Here is a 22,656-nt window from a genome sequence, read left to right on the forward strand (position 1 = left end):
TTTCCCTGAAATTTACGCCCATTTCTTTTTCTCCTACTCTCAGGAAAGGTGAAGTGACTAATATCCCGTTATAAAAGCCCATTAAAAAGATATATAAAATCCTGTGCCTCTACTCAGTCATTCTTTTCTTCTGTGTGAGGACACTGAAACATTTAAATTTTTTCTAGATCTGCCATTTCTTTCCCACATCCCACACAACTGATTGTTCACTAATACTGAACAGAGACAAGTAATTACCTCCATTATATTATAAGCACTCCCTTCAACATCTCCCTGGAATGGCATTTTTCATAAGGTCATAGCCTCTTCAACTCAGATTCAGTTTGTGGTCCCCTGGAATCCTTAAGTTCTCTCATGCAGTATTATTGCCATTCATTTTCTGTCTGTGCTTTTCATATTTCTTCATACTTGTCTTCAAAGAGTTTTATCATACTGATTTCAAGCCATTCCTCTAATGTAAGTGACATTTTTTTAATTCTAATCTTGCCTTCCAAGCTGCTTGCAAGTCCTCCCAAATGGGCATTATCTGTAAATTTGTTAAGCTTACTGTCCATGTGATTGAGCAGGACATTAATGACAATGTTTCATAGTACTAGAGCTAGAAGACAGTATTGTGGAAGCCTGTGTAAGATGTTCTCCTACTCTGGTAGCAAATAATTTTTCTCAGGGTCCAGCTTTCCAACCAGTTGCACATTAACCTTATGTGAATTCAATTTAATTCATATCTACTTTGCCTGCTTATGAATGTCAAGTGGGACTGTGTTGAAGAGACACTGTATCAAACACATTCTCTATATCTGTTCTGTTGTCAAAGAAGGAAATGAGATCAACTTGATAGGATTTGTTTCTGACGCTTCCCTGTGAAAGTCCTCTTATCTCCTTACTATTCTCTGGATGTCTACAACTAGCTAGTTTAAAATCTTGTTCCCGTGTCTTGGAAATGAAATTAGAGCTGACTTTTCTGTAATTCTTCAGATTTGCCTTTCCTCTTTTGTTAGATATGGCACTGTGTTTCCCTTTCTCCAGTTTTCTGGGAATTTACTCAAGCTGTTACTCACTAGTGTTTGAGAAATCACTTTAAGTATTTTAATGGTAAGTTCCCTTGGGCTGTGCTGCAATTTACCTCAGTATTCCCTAAAGGAATGTTCTTTTCCTTTCCATGATCCTACTCCCAAATTATTAACAGTAACTGATATAGATTTTTAGTCATAATTTACCTTATTTTGTGAAGACCAAAACAAAACAAATAGCATTAAACATTTTGAACTTTTCTATATCACCTATTTGCTGGCCTCTCTCGTTAAGTACTACACTGTATCTGCTCTCAAGCATATTGCATTATCTGCAATATAGTGTTATTTAACACTAGCAAACCATTCACTGTAATGGCACTATGTGGTTATGCACTCAAACATAAAATAATATTCATATTATTTCAATGACGTTACTTCACAATCTAATTCGAGGCCATACCACAATGTCTTCCAAATGTTTGATTTCATCCCACTTAAAACTAATTCAATTGTGACTTCATTCTGTGATGTTAAGAAGTAGAATTATTCTGCATTGGTAATTATTTATAGAAAATCACCGACCATAGACAGCTTATTATCTAAACACTAAATTTTATAGTTAAAGCATCTTATCATCTTTTTAAACAAAACCATAAATATTTTTTAAAGTGACACTAAAGAAACAGTTACATATTCAAAGTGTGGCTGTAACCAAGTCAGAAAAATAGTAATACTCACTGCCATAGCTAAACAGAACCTCTTTCATTGGCAACCTGCAGAAAAAGGCAGGGGGAAAAAGGTGAAATGAAGTGGAGAGGAAGATAAAAACTGCAGGCAAGTTAAGCAGGCACAGTTTTGCAAATCGGTGGACAACTTTATACAGCACCTTGCTTTTTTAAAACATTGGTTGCCTGCACTGTTAGAACTCTGCTTACTGAACTGGGGATGATTTTTTATGCATTTACATGTTGGAGGAAGCTCACTGCACATAGGAAATTTCAGCCAAGAAGTAGAAGTGTTACCTTGGTTAAACACACGTTAGAGAACATTTCAGACTCATTCTGTGTTTCCACTTCTCTTTTGGACCACATCCTGAGAGGAAAGAGCATGTGGTCGATGCCATTCATAGGGCATTGGTGTTTTTTACTACCTTAGCAAGGCTTTCAACACAGTCTCCTACAGTTGCTTGGTACCCAAACCAAGGAGCAGAGTGGAGGAACAACTAGCTAGACCACTAGTCTAAAAAGGTCTAAAAAGATAATAGTCAACAGCTCAAAGCGTCTGTTACAGTGGCATTTCAGAGGATGTTAGGGTGGCATCTCCACCAGGGTCCTGGGTGGTAGGAAAGCCTACATGTCCAGGTCTGCAGGTGTTGCTAGCTTGGAGGGGAGGGAAGGACTGATATGATGAGGGTACGGCTCCCATCCCAGAGGACTTTGTCAAAGTAGAGGAACAGACTATCAGGAGCTTTGTAAACAAAGGCAAATACAAAATCCTGCATCTGGCAGGGAACAAGGGAGGCAAAGAAAGTGAACAACCCCATGCAGTGGTACAGGCCACACTGGCTGGGTGGCAGCTCTGAAGAGAAGGACTCAAGGTCTGGTTGATGCCAAACTGAACATGGGTCAGTCCACCCTTGTTATGATGATGAATAACCTCATATACAGCTGCATTAAGTAGAGCACAGCCAGGAGGTTAAGGGAAGTTATTATTCCCCTCTGCCGGGCAGTAGTGCGCCTGCATCTGGAAATTAGTTTCCATTATTGAGCCCTCCCTATAGAAAAGAGCTGCCAAGCAAACAGAAAAAAAAAAAAAAAAAAAAAAAAAGTCAATGGAGGGCCATCAGAATGGTTACAAGTGTTCCTTGATTTCTGGGAAAGACATAAGACATAGGACAGGAGCCTACAGGGCTTGGTTAACCTGTAAAATAGGCTAAGGGAGATCTATTTTCTCTCTCCAGTAATTTAAGTGGGGTTTATAGACTGTTCAGATTTGCATGGATAAAGAAAAGGGGGCAACAAGTGGGAAATTTTAACTAGCCATAAGGAAAAACATTATTTTATCATAGGAGTGGTCAAACACCTAGACTAGATATAAACACCTAGATATAAACACCTAGACTAGATATAAGGAAAAGGTTCTTTACCCTGAGGGTGGTGAGGCACTGAACAGGTTGCCCAGGGAGGTTGTGGATGCTCCATCCCTGGAAGTGTTCAAGGACAGGTTGGATGAAGCCTTGAGCAACCTGATCTAGTGGGAGATGTCCCTGCTATGGCAGGGGGGCTGGAACTAGATGATCTTTGAAATACCTTCCAATCCAAATTATTCTATGATTCTATGAATCCATGATTCTATGATTCTATGATTCTATGATTCTATGATATCTGATCTAAACCTTCACTGCCACAACTTGAGGCCATTTCTTCTTGTCCTATTGCTTTTTACTTGGGAGAAGAGACTAGCTCGCACCTTGATACAACCTCCTTTCATGCAGTTGTACAGAGGGTTAAGGTCTCCTCTCCGCCACCTTTTCACCAGGCTAAACAATCCTAGTTCCCTCAGCTGCTCCTCATAAGACTTGCTCTCTGGATCCTTCCCGAGCTTTGTCGCCCTTCTCTGGACATGGTTCAGCACCTTTGGTCTAACGTAAAACCCCTTACATAAGTTCTTTGGTACAAGGGCTCTCATAAAATAGGGTTCATTTTCTTCTTATATGTAGAATCTATCAATGATTAATACTAATGTTTACCTCTGTCCAGGAACACTCCTTAAGTAAACAAAGATTACGAGAAACATATAACAGAACTTTGGACCTTACTGACATGTTCATAGACTTTCAAATTTCAAGAACTTCTGCTATTAAAGTTCCTTAAAGTGGAGCAGGGCAGATTAATTGTCTCCCCTTGTAATAGATAAATAAATAGATAATGGATCTTCTTGCACTAAAACCCTCATTGTCACCACTGAACTCAAAGGAATCAGCATTTTTTTTAATGGGGTCTTCGCATGAATATTGCCCTTACAGATGATTTTGTTACCTCAAAAAATTATTGCAAGTCTTTCAGGAATAGCAAACAGATAAGTCAGAGTAACAGCTTCAGCAAAAGATTATATGAACCTAATGTAATTGTGTAATAGACTTGGGATTTCACAAGTCATGTATAAATATGGGTAATGAGTATATATTTTCAGCACCTGCATGCAGTGTCTTTTTGTGACTATACGGGTACAGATGTCCCATGTTCTTTCTAAAGACTTTGACTTAATACAATCCTGAAAATGATTCACACACATCATTCACACATCATAACCTGGGCAAACACTGGGTTTATTTGAAAGGAAGACAATAGGTATCAGAAATTACTGGTATATGCCTTAGTTATGTTTCAAGCAGTATACTTCAGGTCTCATAAAAAGCACTGGTTGCAGAGAAAGATTTCACAAGGAGGAGAATGTCCTTTATTTATTTTCCTGTTTTCACAAGGAAGACACAGATCTCATTTGCTTCAAGCTGTTACAAAATTAAGCTAAATTTACATGTAGAATAGAATGCTGCTCTGAAAACAAAGGTAACTGTGGTGGTTTTTTTCCCAGTGAATACTTTGCTTTGAGGAAAAGAATATGAATTACTAAGTAGAAACTATCAGCACCTTTCCTTTTTCTCTTACTCCTTCCTAAAGGTCAAGGAGGTGCTTACATTTCACAGAGCATCTGCCCACCCATTCTTTTTCAGAATGGCGTAAATTACACTGTCTTTCATTGTGGGAGAAGTTAAGTGTGAGCCTATACATAATTTTATCTAAAGAAAAGCATTTTGGTGAGGGTGTAGACTGTAGGACAGTCATAAGGTTCTTATTACAGCAGTAAGAGTAATGTTGGTCTTATAACTTGACAGAATTTTTCTTATCATCCAAACAGGACTTCACCAATAAAAACAACATTTTAAATTAGGTGGAGAGTTGAATCATTTTACACTCATGAAGTATAAATTCTGTATAAACTGTTCCTTGACAAGACAGGTTCCTAAATTAGAAAGAACAATACAGGTTCCTGAATGATATTGTGATTTTAAAAATCATCAACCAACGTATACCTTGTTTTTTTCACCACACTGAAAGGAGAAAGCGGCATAACACACAACTTTGAAGAACCAACCCCATGAAAGAGAAAATGGTGAAAATTTGGTGATTCTTCAGAGACAACTCAAGAGCAACATGTCTCAAAGAAGCCACTACCCTCAGGACAGCTAAGAAGAGTGTCCCAAATGTTTTGAGCTTCTCCTGGCTCTATGTTGCTTTCCTGTCTGTGTCCAAGATAGCATAGATGTTGATCTTTTTCTGGGAATCAGTCCCATATACTTCTGTCTCCAGCAAGAGATCTCAAGGGAAACAGATGGCTTTGTTCAGTCCTTCTTGACTGAGAATGAACAAAGAGGGTCGTCTCTAGACATGTTTTTGTTTTCTCTGCCATCCCTTACACATGAAAAGGTATTGCTCAGTCTCTACATGTCCAGCATGGTGTCCCCTGGACACCTCCTACTGCTGCAAATGAGAATAAAAATTGGAGGAAAAAAATTAGATATCACATTCTCTATAAATACTTTGAAAAGTTCATTGGAGAAGGCTTTCTATGAATTTTAATAGAGAAAACAGAAAATGTGTCATCTCTTCATGTTATTTCCTGACCAGCTTGTGGTAAGCCTTACACAATTCTTCCAGCTGTATCTACATGCAGACTGATGTCCACCTGTAAAGTCATATTAAGTTACAAAACGATATCTGATGCATTTGTTTTAACTTTAATGCTAATTATTTTCTTCCAGCTAACAGTGCCGAATGATCGTCACCAAAAAAGATGTTAACCGAGGCAAATACGAAGAGCACTGATAACAACCCAGATAAATCCTCTTCTTTCTAGTTGATTGTCTTTGGTTTTTATAAATGAAACCACAATTTTATCAGAGATCGTTATTCTAAAGGTCATGGTACAAATGTTCCTACTATTGGAGTACATTTAAGATTTTTAATAAATTGGTTGATAGAAATTCTGTTCAAAGTGTTTGTTTAAAATACAAAGGAAAATTTAGAAGGCAGTGCTACATGTTTTATCTGCCTTCGAACAGACCTAGTTGGTCTCTGACCAAAGGAATTTTGCACTTTTGCTGTTGTTGCCAATTCAGAACATACTACAACCTCGTGTTTTCAAGAATATCTTGGTCACCGTAGTCTAAATTCACTATATCAGTACAAGATGCTCCACTTTCTGATCTTAATAATGTAACAGTTAAATTATGTGTCTTATTTCTCAGAAGTGTTCTCTTTGAACAGATCTATCTTTCTATTATACCTGCAAAGCTTTTCCCTCTATATGTGAAATGTAGAGAAGAAGAATGAAAAGTGGGGATCCAGCTGTTTGCTTTCCTCTAACTTCTTTTCAAATAGGGGAAAATCAGCTGCATCTTCAGGTGCTACATTTGTATATATATACACATGCATACATATATATATATACACACACACTTATATAAAGCACATATATACATAGCCATATATATACATATGTACATACATTTTAAAGTGCCTGATGTTCAAACCTGTTTCATCTCAACAACAAATTTACCCTCAGACTATTCAGTCCCTCTCACCACCCTCTAACGAAACACCTTTACTTCAGTAGTATTTCAGAAACTTTACAGATGAGATGGAAAAAGGCAATCTATCTGAGAAGCTCAGCAAGGTATTTGTTGTTTAACTTCATTTTGTGAGGATATCTTGGGTCTTACTTTGGATAGATACACAGCATAAACCACAAAAACTACTTTAAAGAGAACCAAGAAGTGGCTCCTGGGAGGCAGAGGAAAGGGGATTGATGGTGTAGAAACAAGCAGAAAGGTAAAAGACAAGGACAAAGGGAGGAGGTTGGAAGGCTGTGATGAAAGTTCAAACAAAAAGAGGCATAAAGTACCCCTCTGTCCCTAAACCTCTACACAGAAGGGCCAGTGATACACGTGAGAATAAGAGGCTATGTTCATGATTCATATACTCCTGGTGCCGAGCAGCAGTCCATTGACCAACCTAACATGTGAGATGCTTTCTACCCTTGTTTTTTTCCTTTCTCTTTTTTTTTAAACCTTTTTTTTTTCAGTGGAAACTGAGATGAACCATGAGGATATATTGTCAGATGGTCAACTAACTCAGAGTTCTGGCAAGCCCTCTGCTTTTAACATGTAAAGGGTTTGACCTCAGAACTCTCTCTGTTTTTTTCAAAACAACAAGAAGGTTACTCATTTGGTAGCAATTATTGACAAACAGCCATTTCATTTATTTATATGTTCATTTTGCTGCTCCTAATAAGACTAGAATTCAGTTTTAAAATAATAAATTAAAAATAAACTGTGTTACAAAAGTGTAATTATCATTGTTACCTATACTGTTAAACTCATAAAAAATAAGCATAAGCATGCATCTGGTACCTAGCCAGGGTAGTAAAAAAATCATTTTTCTGTCATAAATGTACTCATACTGCTATTATTCATAATAAGTTATGCTTTCTTATGTGAATTTCTAAAATAATAGTGAAAAGGTACTTTAATGATAGATGTTCTATTACATTCCAAAGCCTACGGTAAAGCACATGATAGTTAATTAAATTACACATGTTTATTCCAACATTGAGGCTATAATTCAGCTTCATGTTCATGACCTTATTGGAAAAGACTTGCCTGTGCCAGCAGAACCTTTTAAACATTTATATGCTCTGTCTCAAGAGAAAAGATGATAATGCATAGGCAGATTGCTTCAGCTCCAACTTAATGAATTACCAAGAGTGATAACTATTATGGTCCTAGAATTAAAATATGTAAAAATAGTAGAGATTGGCCACTGAATTTAGACTTCAAGAAGATTTGTATCCTTCTTCAAAGTCAAATAAAACTGACAATTAATTTTGGCACCGGGCAAAGTTGCATTTCATGTTGTTTTGTGTTCTCTTGCCAGTCCTTTACAAGATTCTCAATATCTGATACTCCTAAGTGCTTCTGGTAGTTTTTGTATCTGGTATTTAAAACAGAAGATATACCAAAGACTGTGACCTGTAGAATGTGTGATTTAAATAGGACTAACTGCATAATTTAACAAATCCCACTTGGCAACATCCCAACAGCACATATTAGGAACCTGAAGTGTAAATGCTAGTGTTAGTCCAAATTCACATAAGCAACTCAACACAACAGTCTTCAAAACAACTGTGGAGTTTTTTTCTTTATTAATCATGAAGAATAATTAATGCTTATCTAGTCCGTGCACTGGACAAAAGCAGATTTGGGAGCTCAGCACATTTTTGCTCATCAGTTCTGTGCAAGCTACATAAATAAAAGATAAAGGTAGCATGCAAATGCTTAAACTTATTAAATGTCAAGCGATTACCTCCTTAGAGCTGAGTGTTTCATTTTCTGGAATAGGCACTATGGGATGACTGGGCTGCCAAACCAAGATGTCATAGGTTGGAGACAGCATGAGGTGAAAAACAGGAAAAAGAAATTGGTTATCTTTTCAATTCCTATATAAAATATCACTAAAGTTTAGTAAAGAAAGTCAATACCCTCAGTCATGCAAAGGATAGCAACGCAATGAGAGTCGGTTTGTGTTCAACATGATCCCTGCTGAACAGGCTCTCTCTTACTACTCCTTGTCTGTATGAAAACCTATTTCAAGGTATGTCCCATTTTCTGTTATATCATATTCCTGTGCTTTATTTAAAAGGGTGAGGAAAGGATAAATCACTGCAATTTGAAAGAGGCATTGCAAGTAAAAAACACATCAAGGGCACCTGTGTCATAATGCATTTAGCATGAGATAACACACAAGTTATTTAAAATTGTAACCGTATTTCTGTCACTTTGAATATGTTGTCTTAAATATCCTCCAGAAGAGTTCTCCTTAATTTATATTTCATAGACATAAATCATATAAACATTTAAGTAAAAGATGTAGTATAAAGCAATTAGCATATACGGAAAGGAGTTCAGGAATATTTCAGTGTTTAGGTGGTTTTGCATCTGAATAATGAAATTTGATGGATGTGACTCAAGTGAAAAAACATACCAATTTCAAGAAGATTTTAATTAGAATATAGCTAAATAGATATACTCAGGCTTATAAAGGCAATATTAACATCATAAGCTTGTGAGGTTTCCTATAGAGTGACAAAGAGACATCCTCTTTAGAGCAGTTTACTGAAAGTGTCGAGGTTTGGGTATTTTAGAATTCCATAAAAAAAAGGCTGGATGAATCCTGCTATTCTCAATGTATCAAAGGCATTACTTTGGTTTCGTGTTTAGAACAAACAGTAAATTAACAAATGGTGTGTTACCTAAAAGCTATTGCTCTTGCCCTGCAAAAATTTTGAAACTGTGCTTTTTGAGAAACAAAACTGATCTGCTAAACTGAACCTATATACAAAAAAGGATACTCAAGTGGAATATATTCTAATTTTCTGCAGTTACATTATGGAGCAGCTGTTTATTGCTCTCTCCCTAGAGATGAGTTACCTACTGCCACATCAGAATATTGCATCTGTATTTCAGGGAAAGTTAAAAGCGTCAATCAGAAAGAGAAGAGGGAAAGTATTGAGCATTTACTGTTTACTTTCTGATACATGCCAAAGCTCTCTGAGAAGAATTGTCCACCACTTGCAAGAAAGAAAAGCTCCCTAATCAGGCAGTGATCCAAGAGCGTAACAACTCTTTTTCTCAAATTGCATTATCAATGAAAAATGTGCTTATATTTTTTTATCATCTCCTGGCCTTTCCTGATGGTGTTCTTAGCCTACCGTGTTAACCTGAAATGCCTCTCTGCGTCATGGTTCTGCCTTATCTTGTTCCCTGAGTATCAGGTCTCCAATCTCTCCCTAGACCTGACAAAAGTAATGAACATTTTTTGTCCAATAAGTATATTTACTTCCTTTATTTTAAGAGCATTCTCTTTGCAACCTAAAGAGCCAGCTCGTGTAACAGTCTCCACAGAGAAGGAAAATTGTCTGTTGGACAGACATACTTAACAGTAATTTTTTTTGGAGAGGCTTAATTGGAAGAAGACAAGTGAGAGGCAAACAAGGGCTTCACAGATTGATAATAGGGGAAAAAAATTAATACAAGTTTAAGACTTGGAGAAAAACCGAACAATATACAGTTCTCTCTGCTTTCACAAGGCTTCTCTGTCCTAAACCTCCTGAAGTTATTGTAAAAGATTCTATACTAGTCAAATGTCTGGAGACCTGATTTTGCCATGACATGGGGTCTAGTCTTAAGGAAGTCACATATAGCTTTATAAAGAACAACTTATTTATATAAATATGTTCATTTATATAAACTTATGAAGAACTTCAAATGGTATTTTAGTGAATATGGAGCACATAAACCAAGTGCTACATCCTTTCTGCTGAAAGAGCTCTTCGCCTAGCAGGTCCCTGAAAGGAGAGTGTTGGGCTTTTCCCTGGAATCACACAGCTCTGCCTCTGCCAGCTGTAAAGGAGATCAGTGTCTTGGTCTAGGTGACTTCATCCTAAGGAGCTGGAAGCCTATTCTGTGTGTTATTTCCACCAAGCGTTGATGTAGACTGGCATGTGTCAGCCTTGCTGCAGAAAAGATCCTGTGCCTGTCCTCCTAGAATTCAACCAAGAGGCTACAGAGGCTTTTCCCTTCCTCCCTGACTTTTCCTAACAGAAATGAATTTTGTGTTCTTAAATGTACACCACACCAGTTCCACAAGCAGGATGGAACTTGCTGTCCCAGTGCGCTTGCTTTCTTCAGCTCTGTGGATCAGTACTGGACTCTTTAGGAAGAGAGAATTTTTAATCTCTGTAGGGTGAGATGAGCACAGTACTCAGATCTCTCCCTGGCTGGGTAAATACTAAAGGAAGGCATTGACACCTTTATGTGGTCTCCTCTGCATCGTCATCAGCCCAGGAGGACACTCAACAGGACAGCTTAGTCAATTAAACTCAGTCTTGTATGTGAAACATAGTAGAAATTACAGCCCTAAGCACAGGAGAGATATCCTAACAGAGTATTGTCATCCCTCTGCAGAGATGAGCTATAAATATCAGAGTTGAGACAGCTAACTTAGAAGTACCAGAACACAAAGCACGAAGAATGAGGTGGGATTAACCCTTCTCTATGAGGCATTATGTGACTATCATCCCTCAGACCCATAAAGGAATGTGGACATGGCCACAAGATCTAAAATGTGAACACAAGCAACTTGGACTATGTACTTTTCATGGATATTTTCTCTTCGTGAGACCTCATCAAACTCTATCACCCACAATCTCATCTCCATGTCAAAGCAGCTAGCAAGAAGCCCTTTTTTCTTCTACAAATGTAGAGGGACTGCATTTATTGATGGTGGAGGATGACAATATTACTTTTATAATTTCTATTCTTGTTTCTCTTGCCAGTTACAAAATTCTGCATTACTCTTAAAAGGTTAATTAATAATTCTTAACTTTTCCAGACATCACTCAGTTTTCTGGTAATGCAACATTTTCTTTATTGCTTCTAGGAACAGTGAAAGGGTAAACTAGACAAATCTGCATTTGTGGCTGCAGAAAAAATGTACTGAAGAGAGCAGAATATTGTGACAATATATAAGTATCTGCGGCATGTAAGTTCAAAGGAAAATCACATACCTGGGCAAAAAAATTTCTTATAGGCTCAGTCAAGGCTTAGAAAAGAGGTGGTTATATAACAGCTTACTTTGACTTTTGTTCATTTAGTTCTGTAGAGTAATCAGCAAAACATATTTGCCTTTAAAAGGTCAGTTTATCTTTACTGTGCTATGAATCACAGCTGCCTCTGAACTAATATAAAGATTTCTGAGGGGTTCTCTATGTAAGACCCTTTTCATAAATCTAAGTAATTTTCTAGAGGGTCTGCAAACTTTGCTAACTGAGACACAGGTTTAAAAATCTTTAGGAACAAGTGAGGAATAATGTACATGAGAAATAAGAATGTTTCAACTATACTAACCAGAGAACATCCACATATACACTATTCTTTCAAACTACTCTAAGTCTTTAACCCATTTCAAAAATAAATTAGGTTCTCTAGACTTTTATGAAACATAGTCATTCTTTCACAATAGGAAAAATTATTAATTTGTCAAAGACTGAAAGTGTTTGTGTGTGCATAGCAAGCAAACTTTTTTATGAAACAATTTTATTTTTCACTTTTTCTGAGTACAAGAACATGAAACTTGGGTACCAGTAAATGGTGAAACACTCACGGCAGCAGAGCAAAGACCACCTTCAACTAAGGGGAGAATAAAATTATCGTGTAAAGGGACAATCTATAATCATGTCTATAGCTTCTCTGAAATGACTCAGTATAAAATCCATGTGAAACATTCAGTTAGTTAAGTACCTAACTTTTTTGCACCTCTCACCTCTCTATAAAAGGAAATGTTAAGCAGAAATGCTGATCACAAAAAAGATTTATAATGTGCCTTCAGCCACCTATGCAGTAGAACATCCTGACTGACTTGCAAATCTTTAGCATACATGACTGTGCATTTTTAACTTGAAGATTTCAAAACTCTCTCCAGATACTGGTAAATATCTGCACAAGAGGGAAAACTTTCATGCAGACATGGTTCCCTGACAGGTTCTTACAGGTCACAGGCCTGGGGGGCACCAGAGAGGGCTGAGACTGAAAGATTTGTATCTGAATACCAGACACTGGGCCAGTTACAGGGCTTTGCAGTAAGGATTCCTTCTCTCTAAGTGGAGCTCAAGGGAGGGAGGTGCACACTAAGGCCAGCATTGATTTTCCTTGGGCTGCCTTTTCCCAGGCCACGTTGAACTTCTCATGCAGGGCTGTTCTGTGATGGAATTGACTGGGGATTGGGCCAAAATGATGTTTCAGTGAAAAATACTAGCAACAGAAAATTGAAGCTTTCTGCAAAACTTATTTGATGTCTCTTGCAAACTCTCACTACTAATTTAGAAAATTGAAATGGAAGTGTTTAGTCATAAGGAATCCTGTCCACAACTGGAATATTGTGTTTTCTGACCTGGATGTTTCCTTTTGGATCACTTCCATAAAACATGAAAATGTATTCCACTGTCAGTGCACTTTGTGTTAATCAAGATAAGTGCCTTTATTTTCTGCTGTGGGCTAATTAGGCTCTGCAGCTCCTCACAGGGCTAATTTCACTATAGGTGATTACAGGAGCTAGCGGCCAGCAAGGATACAAGGCCCATAACAGAGTCTTGAGTCATGAGAACCACAACCTACATACCTATAGAATATGGTATCAAAGGAGAGAAACGTCTTCTAATCACATGGATTAGAACTATCTGCTTGGAATTAGTTTATAAGACCCAAATGATGCGCATTGATTTATGGAATGTTTAAATGCTTAGATGTTTTCATCTGTATTTGAAAGAAAATTTCAGAATTTGCAACAGCACAAGCATTTGAAATTTCCCTCAGTATATTGACTGTGAACTACTTATGGACTCACAGAAAACAAGTCATTGCATAGAAGAGATGATTCTTCCCTGCCCCAGGAAGGGGAGCATTGACTGATAACAGCTGAAGAACTTTAACTGCTTTCCAGACAAGGGTGTGAAATTTCAGACCTGACCTTCCTCCCATATATTTTCTTCCCAGATTAGCTGCAAAACTGAGTAAGTCCCATTTTCTGAATAAACTTCTCATGCAGAAGAGATCTTTGACCTTAGCTACTTTAAGTCCAAACCACAAACTTTGACTGAATTTTCAACAGTATACGTGTAACTGTCATTTACTATATTAAAATTTGTATTAAGATCATAGTCTACCTATCATATAACTACTAAAATGTTAGCCACCGTTAAATTAAGAAAAAGAGAAAGCTAGTACTATAATTTAGAATTTATCATATATGAGTTCCTCATGAAAATTCAGAACACTGCCAAAAAAAAAATTAATACCTTAAAGTCCATAACATCAATGTAACACAGGTAAATACTGGATTCTTTAACTTAAGCTCTAAGTATGTACTTAGAATTTCCCCAGAACTAGTTAAATTTTATATGTTTTTCTAACATAACTGGAAGTGCAGCTTAATTAGCTTAATTAGGCCATATTTCAGTGTATGCATTATATCAATACCTACAATAAAAGTTAAGAGGTTTCTAATTGTGCTAATTTGTCCTCTAAAATGTAGACTTTCCAAAGGTTCATTAGCTCACTGTTTACTCTTCCTTGATACCTCGGAAGTTTTTTACAATCTACAGAAACAGCAGGAAATTGCCTAGATACATCTGTGTACGGTGGTGACTAAGATGCAAGTTTCTCTGTAGCTCTGGGCATTTTGGGATAGTTTCCATCAATTATGATTTTTTTTTCTTCAGACATTATGCTCTCACTGTCTTCAATAAAAAGCATACAAGTATCATTTCTGTTTCTCATACCAGCCCACCAAATCTTGTTTGATATTTTTCACTCACTAGTATATTTCTACTTTTGCTGTTCGTAACAACCTTTACCTCTGAGGGGCTTCTGTACTTTGCAATCTTGTCTTTTGTTTTTATTACTATATCACAATCAAAGATGCATCCCTGTGTTTGCAGTTCCCATTTCCCAAATCATTAATAGAGATTATATTTTAACATTCCCATTTTCTACAGTTTCAAATTCTTCCAGAATTCTTCCAGTTGCATCCAGTCCAAATGCAGTCATGGATCAGGATCCTAGCATCAGGAGCAGCCTCTGAGCTTTGGCAGGCTTGCCCCTGTCACCATGGAGCATGTCAGGGATCCCCTTCCCAAACTAGCAGATGTTAGAAGCAGATACTAGTAGCATCGCAGTGTTTGGGCTGTTTTGTTTCCCTTTGGTTGTTCTCCTAAGATGTGTGTTCATATATTAATCTGAAGATACAGAAAACCAAGATAAAGACATCTCAGAAACAAGTTGTTAGCTAGGGCCAGTATTTCTATTATATTTTATATCATTTAATTTATTAAAAATGCCTGCCTGAAATCCGCTATGCAGAAGACTAGATGCAATCGTTCCAGAAAGCCAGGAATAGGACTGAACTCAAATTTTTTATTATTTAGAGACTTACAAGAATGAAGACAAAGCATTTTGAAAATCTTTTTGGTGCTTGAGACTGGTTTAAGCTATCCTAACAGAGACAGCCTATATAAATGAGAATATAGAAAGCAACAGAACTGGCTGTAAGTATGTTCAAAGAGAAATCTGGACATTTCTGGGCACAGCATTCACTGGGAAGATCATTTCAATTTCTAAGTATATAAAGTGCCTGCTGGGGTGTGATCCTACTGCATTCAAGAAAACAACCTTTTTGTGTACATGTTTATTAAATGAAGTACACCAAATAAATACCAAGGTCCTACCATCAACAGCTTCTTCTAGTAGAAACAAGACAGCAGGACTCTCAAAATTGCTAACTACCCAGGCCAAAAGTAGTGAAATAGTATTAAACTCCTTTTTATCCCTGTGGAAGAGCTGTCTCTGCAGGAGTGGGTCACAGAGTTCTTTCCAGCCAGTGCCAGACTTGAGACGTCTCTGTGTTAAGAGCGTGCTCTGTCTCCTGTTGAGCCTAAGCTACCTTCATGTTCTGTTGCTAATTTCATGGCTTTGAAGAAAGCAACAGATTCCCAAGTTACAACCCTTCTAAAATACTTTGGGAGAAAGGCCTTTCTTTAAAGATGAGCTGAGCAAGAACTCGAGAGGCATTTTCTGCAGGCGTTATCAAGCCCAGTCCAAAGCAATAGAACTGTCACCTGACTGTGATATCATTAAAAAAGCTCACTAAGCCCAAGCAATTCTACAAAGGAACGTACAAAAGACTCACAATGATATTAAGCATTAATATTTCCCCAACAAGGACATCCAATTCATAGAATAGTACCAATGAACAGGTTTGTTTGCCTCTGATTTCGTTTTTGTACACTAAAGCATTTGTTCTGGGTCACAGATAGTAGAAGGTTGATCAACCTCAATACACCTACACAAGTGTACCTTTTAAATATCAAAGTTCAAAGGAGAGAAAGAAAGTCTCTTCTAGAAATAAAAGCAGCTGGGATGATGTCTAGGAGAAAAGTGCTTTTCCATGGCAACCTTGAAAGGCTGCGGCATTCACAGAATGTCAATTTCCACTATGCTACTATTAATCAAATACAAACTCCCACGAGTAGGAGATTGGATGGTGAGGTAAACACCATTGATTTCATTTAAAAAGTAATAAAGATTCCCTTAAAATATTCTGCTTACCTGTGAGCCTGCAGACCTGTAAGTGATTATGGAATTCTGACACTTCCATTTAGTGATTTCAGGAGAACTCTATTTATGTCCAGGAAAAAAATGAAATTGCCTTGAGCCCAAAGTTGGACTTTAAAGAAAATTTGCCCTCTGCAAACTTGGACCATTACTTTTATAAATAATATCTGATCAGGTACAGAAATTGTCATTTTTTAACATTTTATATACCTCTTGCAAAAAGCCAGTTCCCTCCAATCTATTTTCAAGGCTGAGCTGCTAAATATTTAACTAACAGAGATTTTCACTGGGATGTACATGCATCTAGCCTCCCTAATATAAGACACAGGTGATCATTCTGGTTTTTTCCCATAGGCCATTTCTGAGGGAACACTTGTTTAAAGCTATTTTTTAAAAGAAAATGCAGGTCAAGAACAGCAACCGTTCTCAATAGTGTATTTAACAATATACTGTAAGAATTTTTGGTAGCGGGTTTTGCCCTCTGGTGGTAGATGAAACAAAATACAACAGATAGTTAGAAATTTAACTTGAGTACGTGGAATGACCATGGGGACACTGACCACGTGTTTACTGGATTGCTGGAGAGACGGTGAGCAAGTCACTGCACAGATTATGCCTTACCCCAAGAGATGAGGGGTGGAGAGGAGTAACTCCAAGGAATTTACAGAGATAACAGTCCAGGTTTAGTAAAGAATGGAAGGAAAGTCCCATGATGTCAGGACGTTGTTTACAGAACCAATCTAACAGTTTGAAATTTCAGCTGTACTGTGTTTTCAGTTACTTCTGTTATTTATGGCAATCAATTAAATAATTTCTTTTTAAAAACATGAATAGTATAGACTGCAGTTGGCTGGGTTATCGCAAAAAATAATAGGCATATATTGAGAGGTTTCTTACATATTGACTCAAATGTTAAATATTTATCATGGGAATAAGACTCAAAATAATCTTCCTTTGGTTATGAATGAGTCTTAATACTATAGACCAAAAGCAAACATTACAAAAAAAAAAATTAAATGGTGAATATTTACACTTTTTGTGTAAATAAACCTTTGTTTGTATTAAACCATCCCAGTATTGACATGTGATTATTCTGTTTCCCGAAGTATTGAGCCACTAGAAAGAGACATGAGTTCAAAAACATGGTACCTTTTACTAAAGATATTTACTAACACTACCAGTAAGTCTTAAAATTTTTACCTACCTCCGACAATTGAGTTGCCTCATTTTGTATCAGTTAACCTTATCTTCATTGGCTAAGACTTTAAAATTATTGCAAGCAATTAAATAATTAAAATTATTTTAAACAGTCAGTGATAAATTGAGTAAACTGAAAATCCTCTGAAGTCTCAAAAAAGATACTAATCTCAAAAACTTTTGTTGCTTTCATCAATCTTGCTTCAGAAGATGTAACTAATTATTGAAATTTTTGTATTAATCATGGTTAACAGCACAGATTTCCATGGATTTTCACAAAATCTTATGGGATGGAAGAGACAACTTGCTACATTAACTAAATTAAGGCTTGCGTATAAACACAAACATGATCATTACATGTAGTCTTTAGTAAAGTCAGAAGCCTATTTCACTTAAAGGACAAGAGAGATCGCAGTGGAGAGCCAACCAGAAGCCCCAATGTGTGAACTTTTTTGCTTAAATTGTCACAGCAGGTCAATACTAAGGCCTCGTCTAAAACACAGCCCTCTCAATTTGCTCCCTGATGACCTAATAATTCAAAATGCTGCCACAGAAGTATTTGAAGTAAAATTAAATGATCTCTGAGGTATTCTATGATATTATACATCATCATTCAGTGACCTCTGGGCTATGGAGGATGCTGCTCAACCCTGGAAAGTTTCAGACTTCATAGTCTTATGAAAATAAGAATTTACAAAGTATAGATGATCTATAAAAAATACATAAGATAAAAATAAAATAAAAGCTGTTTACATAGGTGTGAGGCTTACAGAAAAAAACATGTGACAGTAAAAAATTGCCCAAGAAAGCAAATTTATATTATACAAGGAAATGTAAAAAATAAAAGAGATTATGTAGCTCTCGTGTTTACATTGTACAGGGAAAACCTGTTAACATCAGAGAGATGTGGCTGCATTTATCAGTCTGCAAAGCTCACAGAGGTTGCTTGTCATGACAGAAGTTCCTTGAAATAAAAGAGCTGTGGATAAAGAGGCCCCATAATCATCACCATATAGGTGGAATGCAAATATACAGGCTGGAACGTCCTATGACCTGTGAATTCACGTGTAGTTTTGGGTGCATAGTGGTATGAGAAATCTGAAAGGCAGCAACATTTCCTTGCTTGGGGAAAAAAAAGAAAAATCCCTGCTTGAAAAAAAAAAGAAAAAACAGCTGACATGATACACCAAAAATTTACACTATCTTAATTATCTTCTGACTTTTCCTTGCCTTATTTGTCTTCTTATACAAAATTCTGCATTTCTAACCCTATTTTTGTTAGCAACGGCAAATACCCATTCTCATTATAAAAACTAGCTTCAACAGTCGTATGAACTGTTAGTTTGTTCATGTGAATGCCCTGCAATGAACCAGGAATCTTGTTGAAAAATACTTGATCATAAAATCATTGCTGCCTAGGTAAACATGCCAGCCCAGCCTAATAAAACTGAAACAGAACAAACCCCAGTATAGCAGGTGTGAAAAGGTGCTTTTGTTCAGGATGCTCAGAAACAGAATTAAGGTTGGTTTTAGTATCAATTTTAGTTGTAGTCTTAGTCCATCTTAATGAATTGGGAAAATAGTAAATTCTACGAATCCCACAGGATGGATGAGTCAACTTCAGGCACTATTGGCATTGCCTGGTAACCTAAATTATGATTCTAGTCAATGGGGAGAGAGACACATTTCCAGGTATTTCATCAGAGCCTGACAGCTGGCCAACACACATTCTCTGCACAGGTGATACTCTGCTCTCCAGAGCAGTCTTGGCTCCCAGAGTGCCCGAAACTGGTAATTGGTATTTCACCCTGGTGCTTCCCCTGATGTGCAAACTATAACACGGCCTTAAGAAACAGCACCTAATGCTCGTGCTTTAACTTCTTGCATCACAAATAAAACACACCATACATCTTGGGGTGGGATTATTTCTCCCGGCATCAAGGTCTGAGCATTTGCAGCCAGATTCTGTGTTAGAAAAAGAGGATAGGGGAGGGATGCATCTGAGGGGTCCAAACAGCATCTTCTATGGACTTGCACAACCAATGCTTTTTAAACACCAGACAGAGACTCTCTGGAGATATTGTAAATACCTCCTGCCAGCTGCTCTTCGAAAAGACTTCAGTTAAGACACAGGACCCAATTTTCACCTTACAAAGCTTATTAGGTAGCCCTGTCACCCACACGCCTTGGACTACAGAGATTTTGTCTGACTTGTTCACTTCTGTTTCGTAGCAGACACAAAGGTCAGCAAGGGTGAATTTCCCTTTGAATCAGCAAGAGACAACTGCTTGGCAGGATGACAGATAAAGCCACTGGAAAAGCCTGTATTCCTCTCCAGTTAGCCTCTCTCCCCTCAGGCTCCAAGAAAAAAAGAAATAGCCTGTTACTTTGGTATGGGAAAATGTTAAAAGTAATCTGAGCATGAAGGACGAAATAGACTATTCCTCCTTTAGAGAACACGTAGCTTGAATGAAGAGTAGTGGGAGCCCTGTCCTAGCTGGTCTGGAGGAAGCAAGCCCTGACACAAGCTGTGTCAAGGGAAGGAGAAGCAGTAGCATCTCCAGGGACAGAGGAGACACAGGCTTGTCTGAGATGTATCTCCCAGAGCACCTGCCAGCACTGGATCGTAGTAACTCAACTGAATTCTATCTAGAATTAAAAGGACAAAAGCCTGACAAAACTCTTGAATCACACCACACTTGATGCTCACCTTATTGTACAAAGAGTTGTGACTGTAAGGGCTATAAGGATTCTCGTGAATGTCACACATGATGGAAGACAAGTGGCTGAAAGGTCCAGGTTTTAGACAGTCAGTGAGGGAGACGGATGGAGGACGCAAAGGGGACTTAGTTGGAAGGATCAGTTTAGTTGGATACAGAGGGTGTAGGAGAGCAGTCTCCTATGAAAAAAAATAAAAGTAAACGGAAACAGATTAATGATGTAAAAAAGCAGCTTTGGACAGAAAGTAAAGTGCTTGACTTGCACCTTTTCTACATTTGATAGGGCTTGATGGTTAACTAGGAAAGATACTCTACCTTCACGCCTATACAACTGTTCTGCACTAAACACTTTCATCATCATAAAAGTGCACACACAAAAACCTGCTGCGGACGTCCCATTAAGCCAGTTCCACTTTGACTGGGGTCCAGTGCATCTCTCTCCTGCAGCTCAACTGATGTTCAGGTGACAGAAAAGGAAAACCCAGAAGGATTTTCTGCTAGGATAAAATGGCCATGTTTAGGGACATTTTCTGAGAGGCTGAGTTTCTGAGAGGGAAGTGAAAAGAGTGTCTGAGAGGTACAAAATAAAGCCTGCCTTACCTATATACAAGCAGGAGCACTTCAGGCTTTTTAACAAGACTCTAACAAGCCTTTTCAGTCATTTAAGAGTTAAATCAATGAAGGAGTACGCACATTGTATTTCATTACTGCAAGTTTTCAGCAGTTATTAGAGTTTCTGATTTTAAAAAAATAAATATATGTGATTTTTGCATTAAAGGATAAAATTATATTATAAAATTGATATTTAAAAGAATCTGGATAGAATTCAGGAGACATAGCCAGCTTTTGGCACAAATCTTGCGCTTAGGTTTTGTCCAGGCCATTAATAAAATACATCCTGAATTCTCACCCGCTTGGCTGGCAGAGTCTAGGCCAGAGGCTCCCTCACATGCTGTGCCTTTGAGCTCAACACCCAGAAAATTTGTGACAAGAGCTGCGATTAGTTCCAGCAGAAGCTAATGTACCACCTGCCGGAAGAGGGAGCGCGAGCAGACGAGCGGCTCAGAGCCCAGCAGCAGTGGGAGAGGCTGGAAGGGGACCAGGCAGACGCCGCTTCAGGATGACCTTGCCTTCTGCCAGTCCTCCTCAGAGGCACCAGCCCTTTTCCTGTTAATGATAAACCTCAGCAAACAGGCCTCACAGCCTCATGCCAAGTGTAGTTAATATCTCTTTAGTTCATCCCTATCCCACTCTTCCATCACCCAAAGTGGTTTATTTTTTTTTAGTTACGAAGGAACCCATGTACATGTGCAAGCACACAAATTCTCCAAGTTATTATGAATTGTTTTCATAGCACTGTAGAACACAATGCTCTGTTTTTTCCCTGAAAAAAGTTTCTGTTTCCTCAGTTTCAAATGAAAACTTTCATGAAGCCATCACATCAGCACTGCTTACATGTACCTCCAGTATTATCTATGGTGCTTTTTTTGAACAAATTTGAACATGCTTCAAAATTCCTGAAACATTACTGAAATGTGCTGAGCAAGAGGAAAAAAGTCTTTCTCATGATGGTGAAATTAGAGTCTCCAGTAAGGGCATCTTAAAATGTGTGAAGCTCAATACTGTCAGAAAACACTACACTCTGTCTGTAACAAGGGTTTGACGGGGGGATATACACCAAATAATCAGTGTTAAAAGCTGTATATGTCCTCAGGGAGAAAAAAATATAGTTATTGATATATATATGTCATAAGCTAATCGGAGAAAAAGACAAATAATTTTTTCCCCTGGTTTATTAATTTTCCTGGCACACCAGTGTCAATCTATATACAGCATACCTAGAAGACAGACAAAAAGAGCTGTCTGTGAACTGAGTTACATCCTTTCCAGAAGATCTTTAATAATTTAGAAATCTCTTTTTGTCTTATTCCATTACTTTGGGTTATCTGCATGAGAACAGCTGCCTGTTAAAGCAAAAATTGCTATTTTTTTAACAAGGAAAATGGCTTTTTCCACATGGGAACATTTCTTAATGAATTGAAAAGCAAACAATATACTCTCTGTTGTGCAAAAAAACCCGTGTGTTCAACACAGGGACGTGAAAAAGAAGGTCAGCAATTCCAGCTGGCTGCATCATTATGTCTCAAACCGAAGTCACCCACATATTCACCAGTGCTCAGTGTCACACTGGGAGATTTGGCAGGGACGTGAGGTACCACAGAGGTCTAGAAATCAAGAGAGAAGTTAATAAAGCTGATGCCATCTGGAACCTCATCTACTCTGTACCAGTCTCAAAGATGCAGCCTGAAACAGTCTGTCCTTTCAAGATGGGCTGGGTGAAGGAAGGGCAGTAACCACTTGTCAGCAACGGTATTAGAAAGAAAAAGAAAATGCAGAGAGAAAGAGAGAACAGAAATCTAAGAGCTCAACCTCCCAGCAG

The 22,656-nt window shown here is 37.7% G+C and overlaps 1 protein-coding gene across 1 annotated transcript in view; it reads right to left on the bottom strand.

Moving 5' to 3' along the window:
* Window positions 1-1,759: 1,759 nt before the first annotated feature.
* Window positions 1,760-22,656, bottom strand: part of MLIP (muscular LMNA-interacting protein) — a gene marked incomplete at its 5' end in the record, with an annotated part of 59,946 nt that continues 39,049 nt past the window's right edge. The window contains 2 exons of the mRNA XM_009869588.1: window positions 1,760-1,786; window positions 8,438-8,491. Of these exons, the coding sequence (XP_009867890.1) occupies window positions 1,760-1,786; window positions 8,438-8,491 (81 nt within the window). The remainder of the gene's footprint in view (window positions 1,787-8,437; window positions 8,492-22,656) is intronic.

This window comes from Apaloderma vittatum, unplaced genomic scaffold (genome assembly GCF_000703405.1).
Source record: "Apaloderma vittatum isolate BGI_N311 unplaced genomic scaffold, ASM70340v1 scaffold18575, whole genome shotgun sequence".
Lineage (NCBI taxonomy): Eukaryota > Metazoa > Chordata > Aves > Trogoniformes > Trogonidae > Apaloderma > Apaloderma vittatum.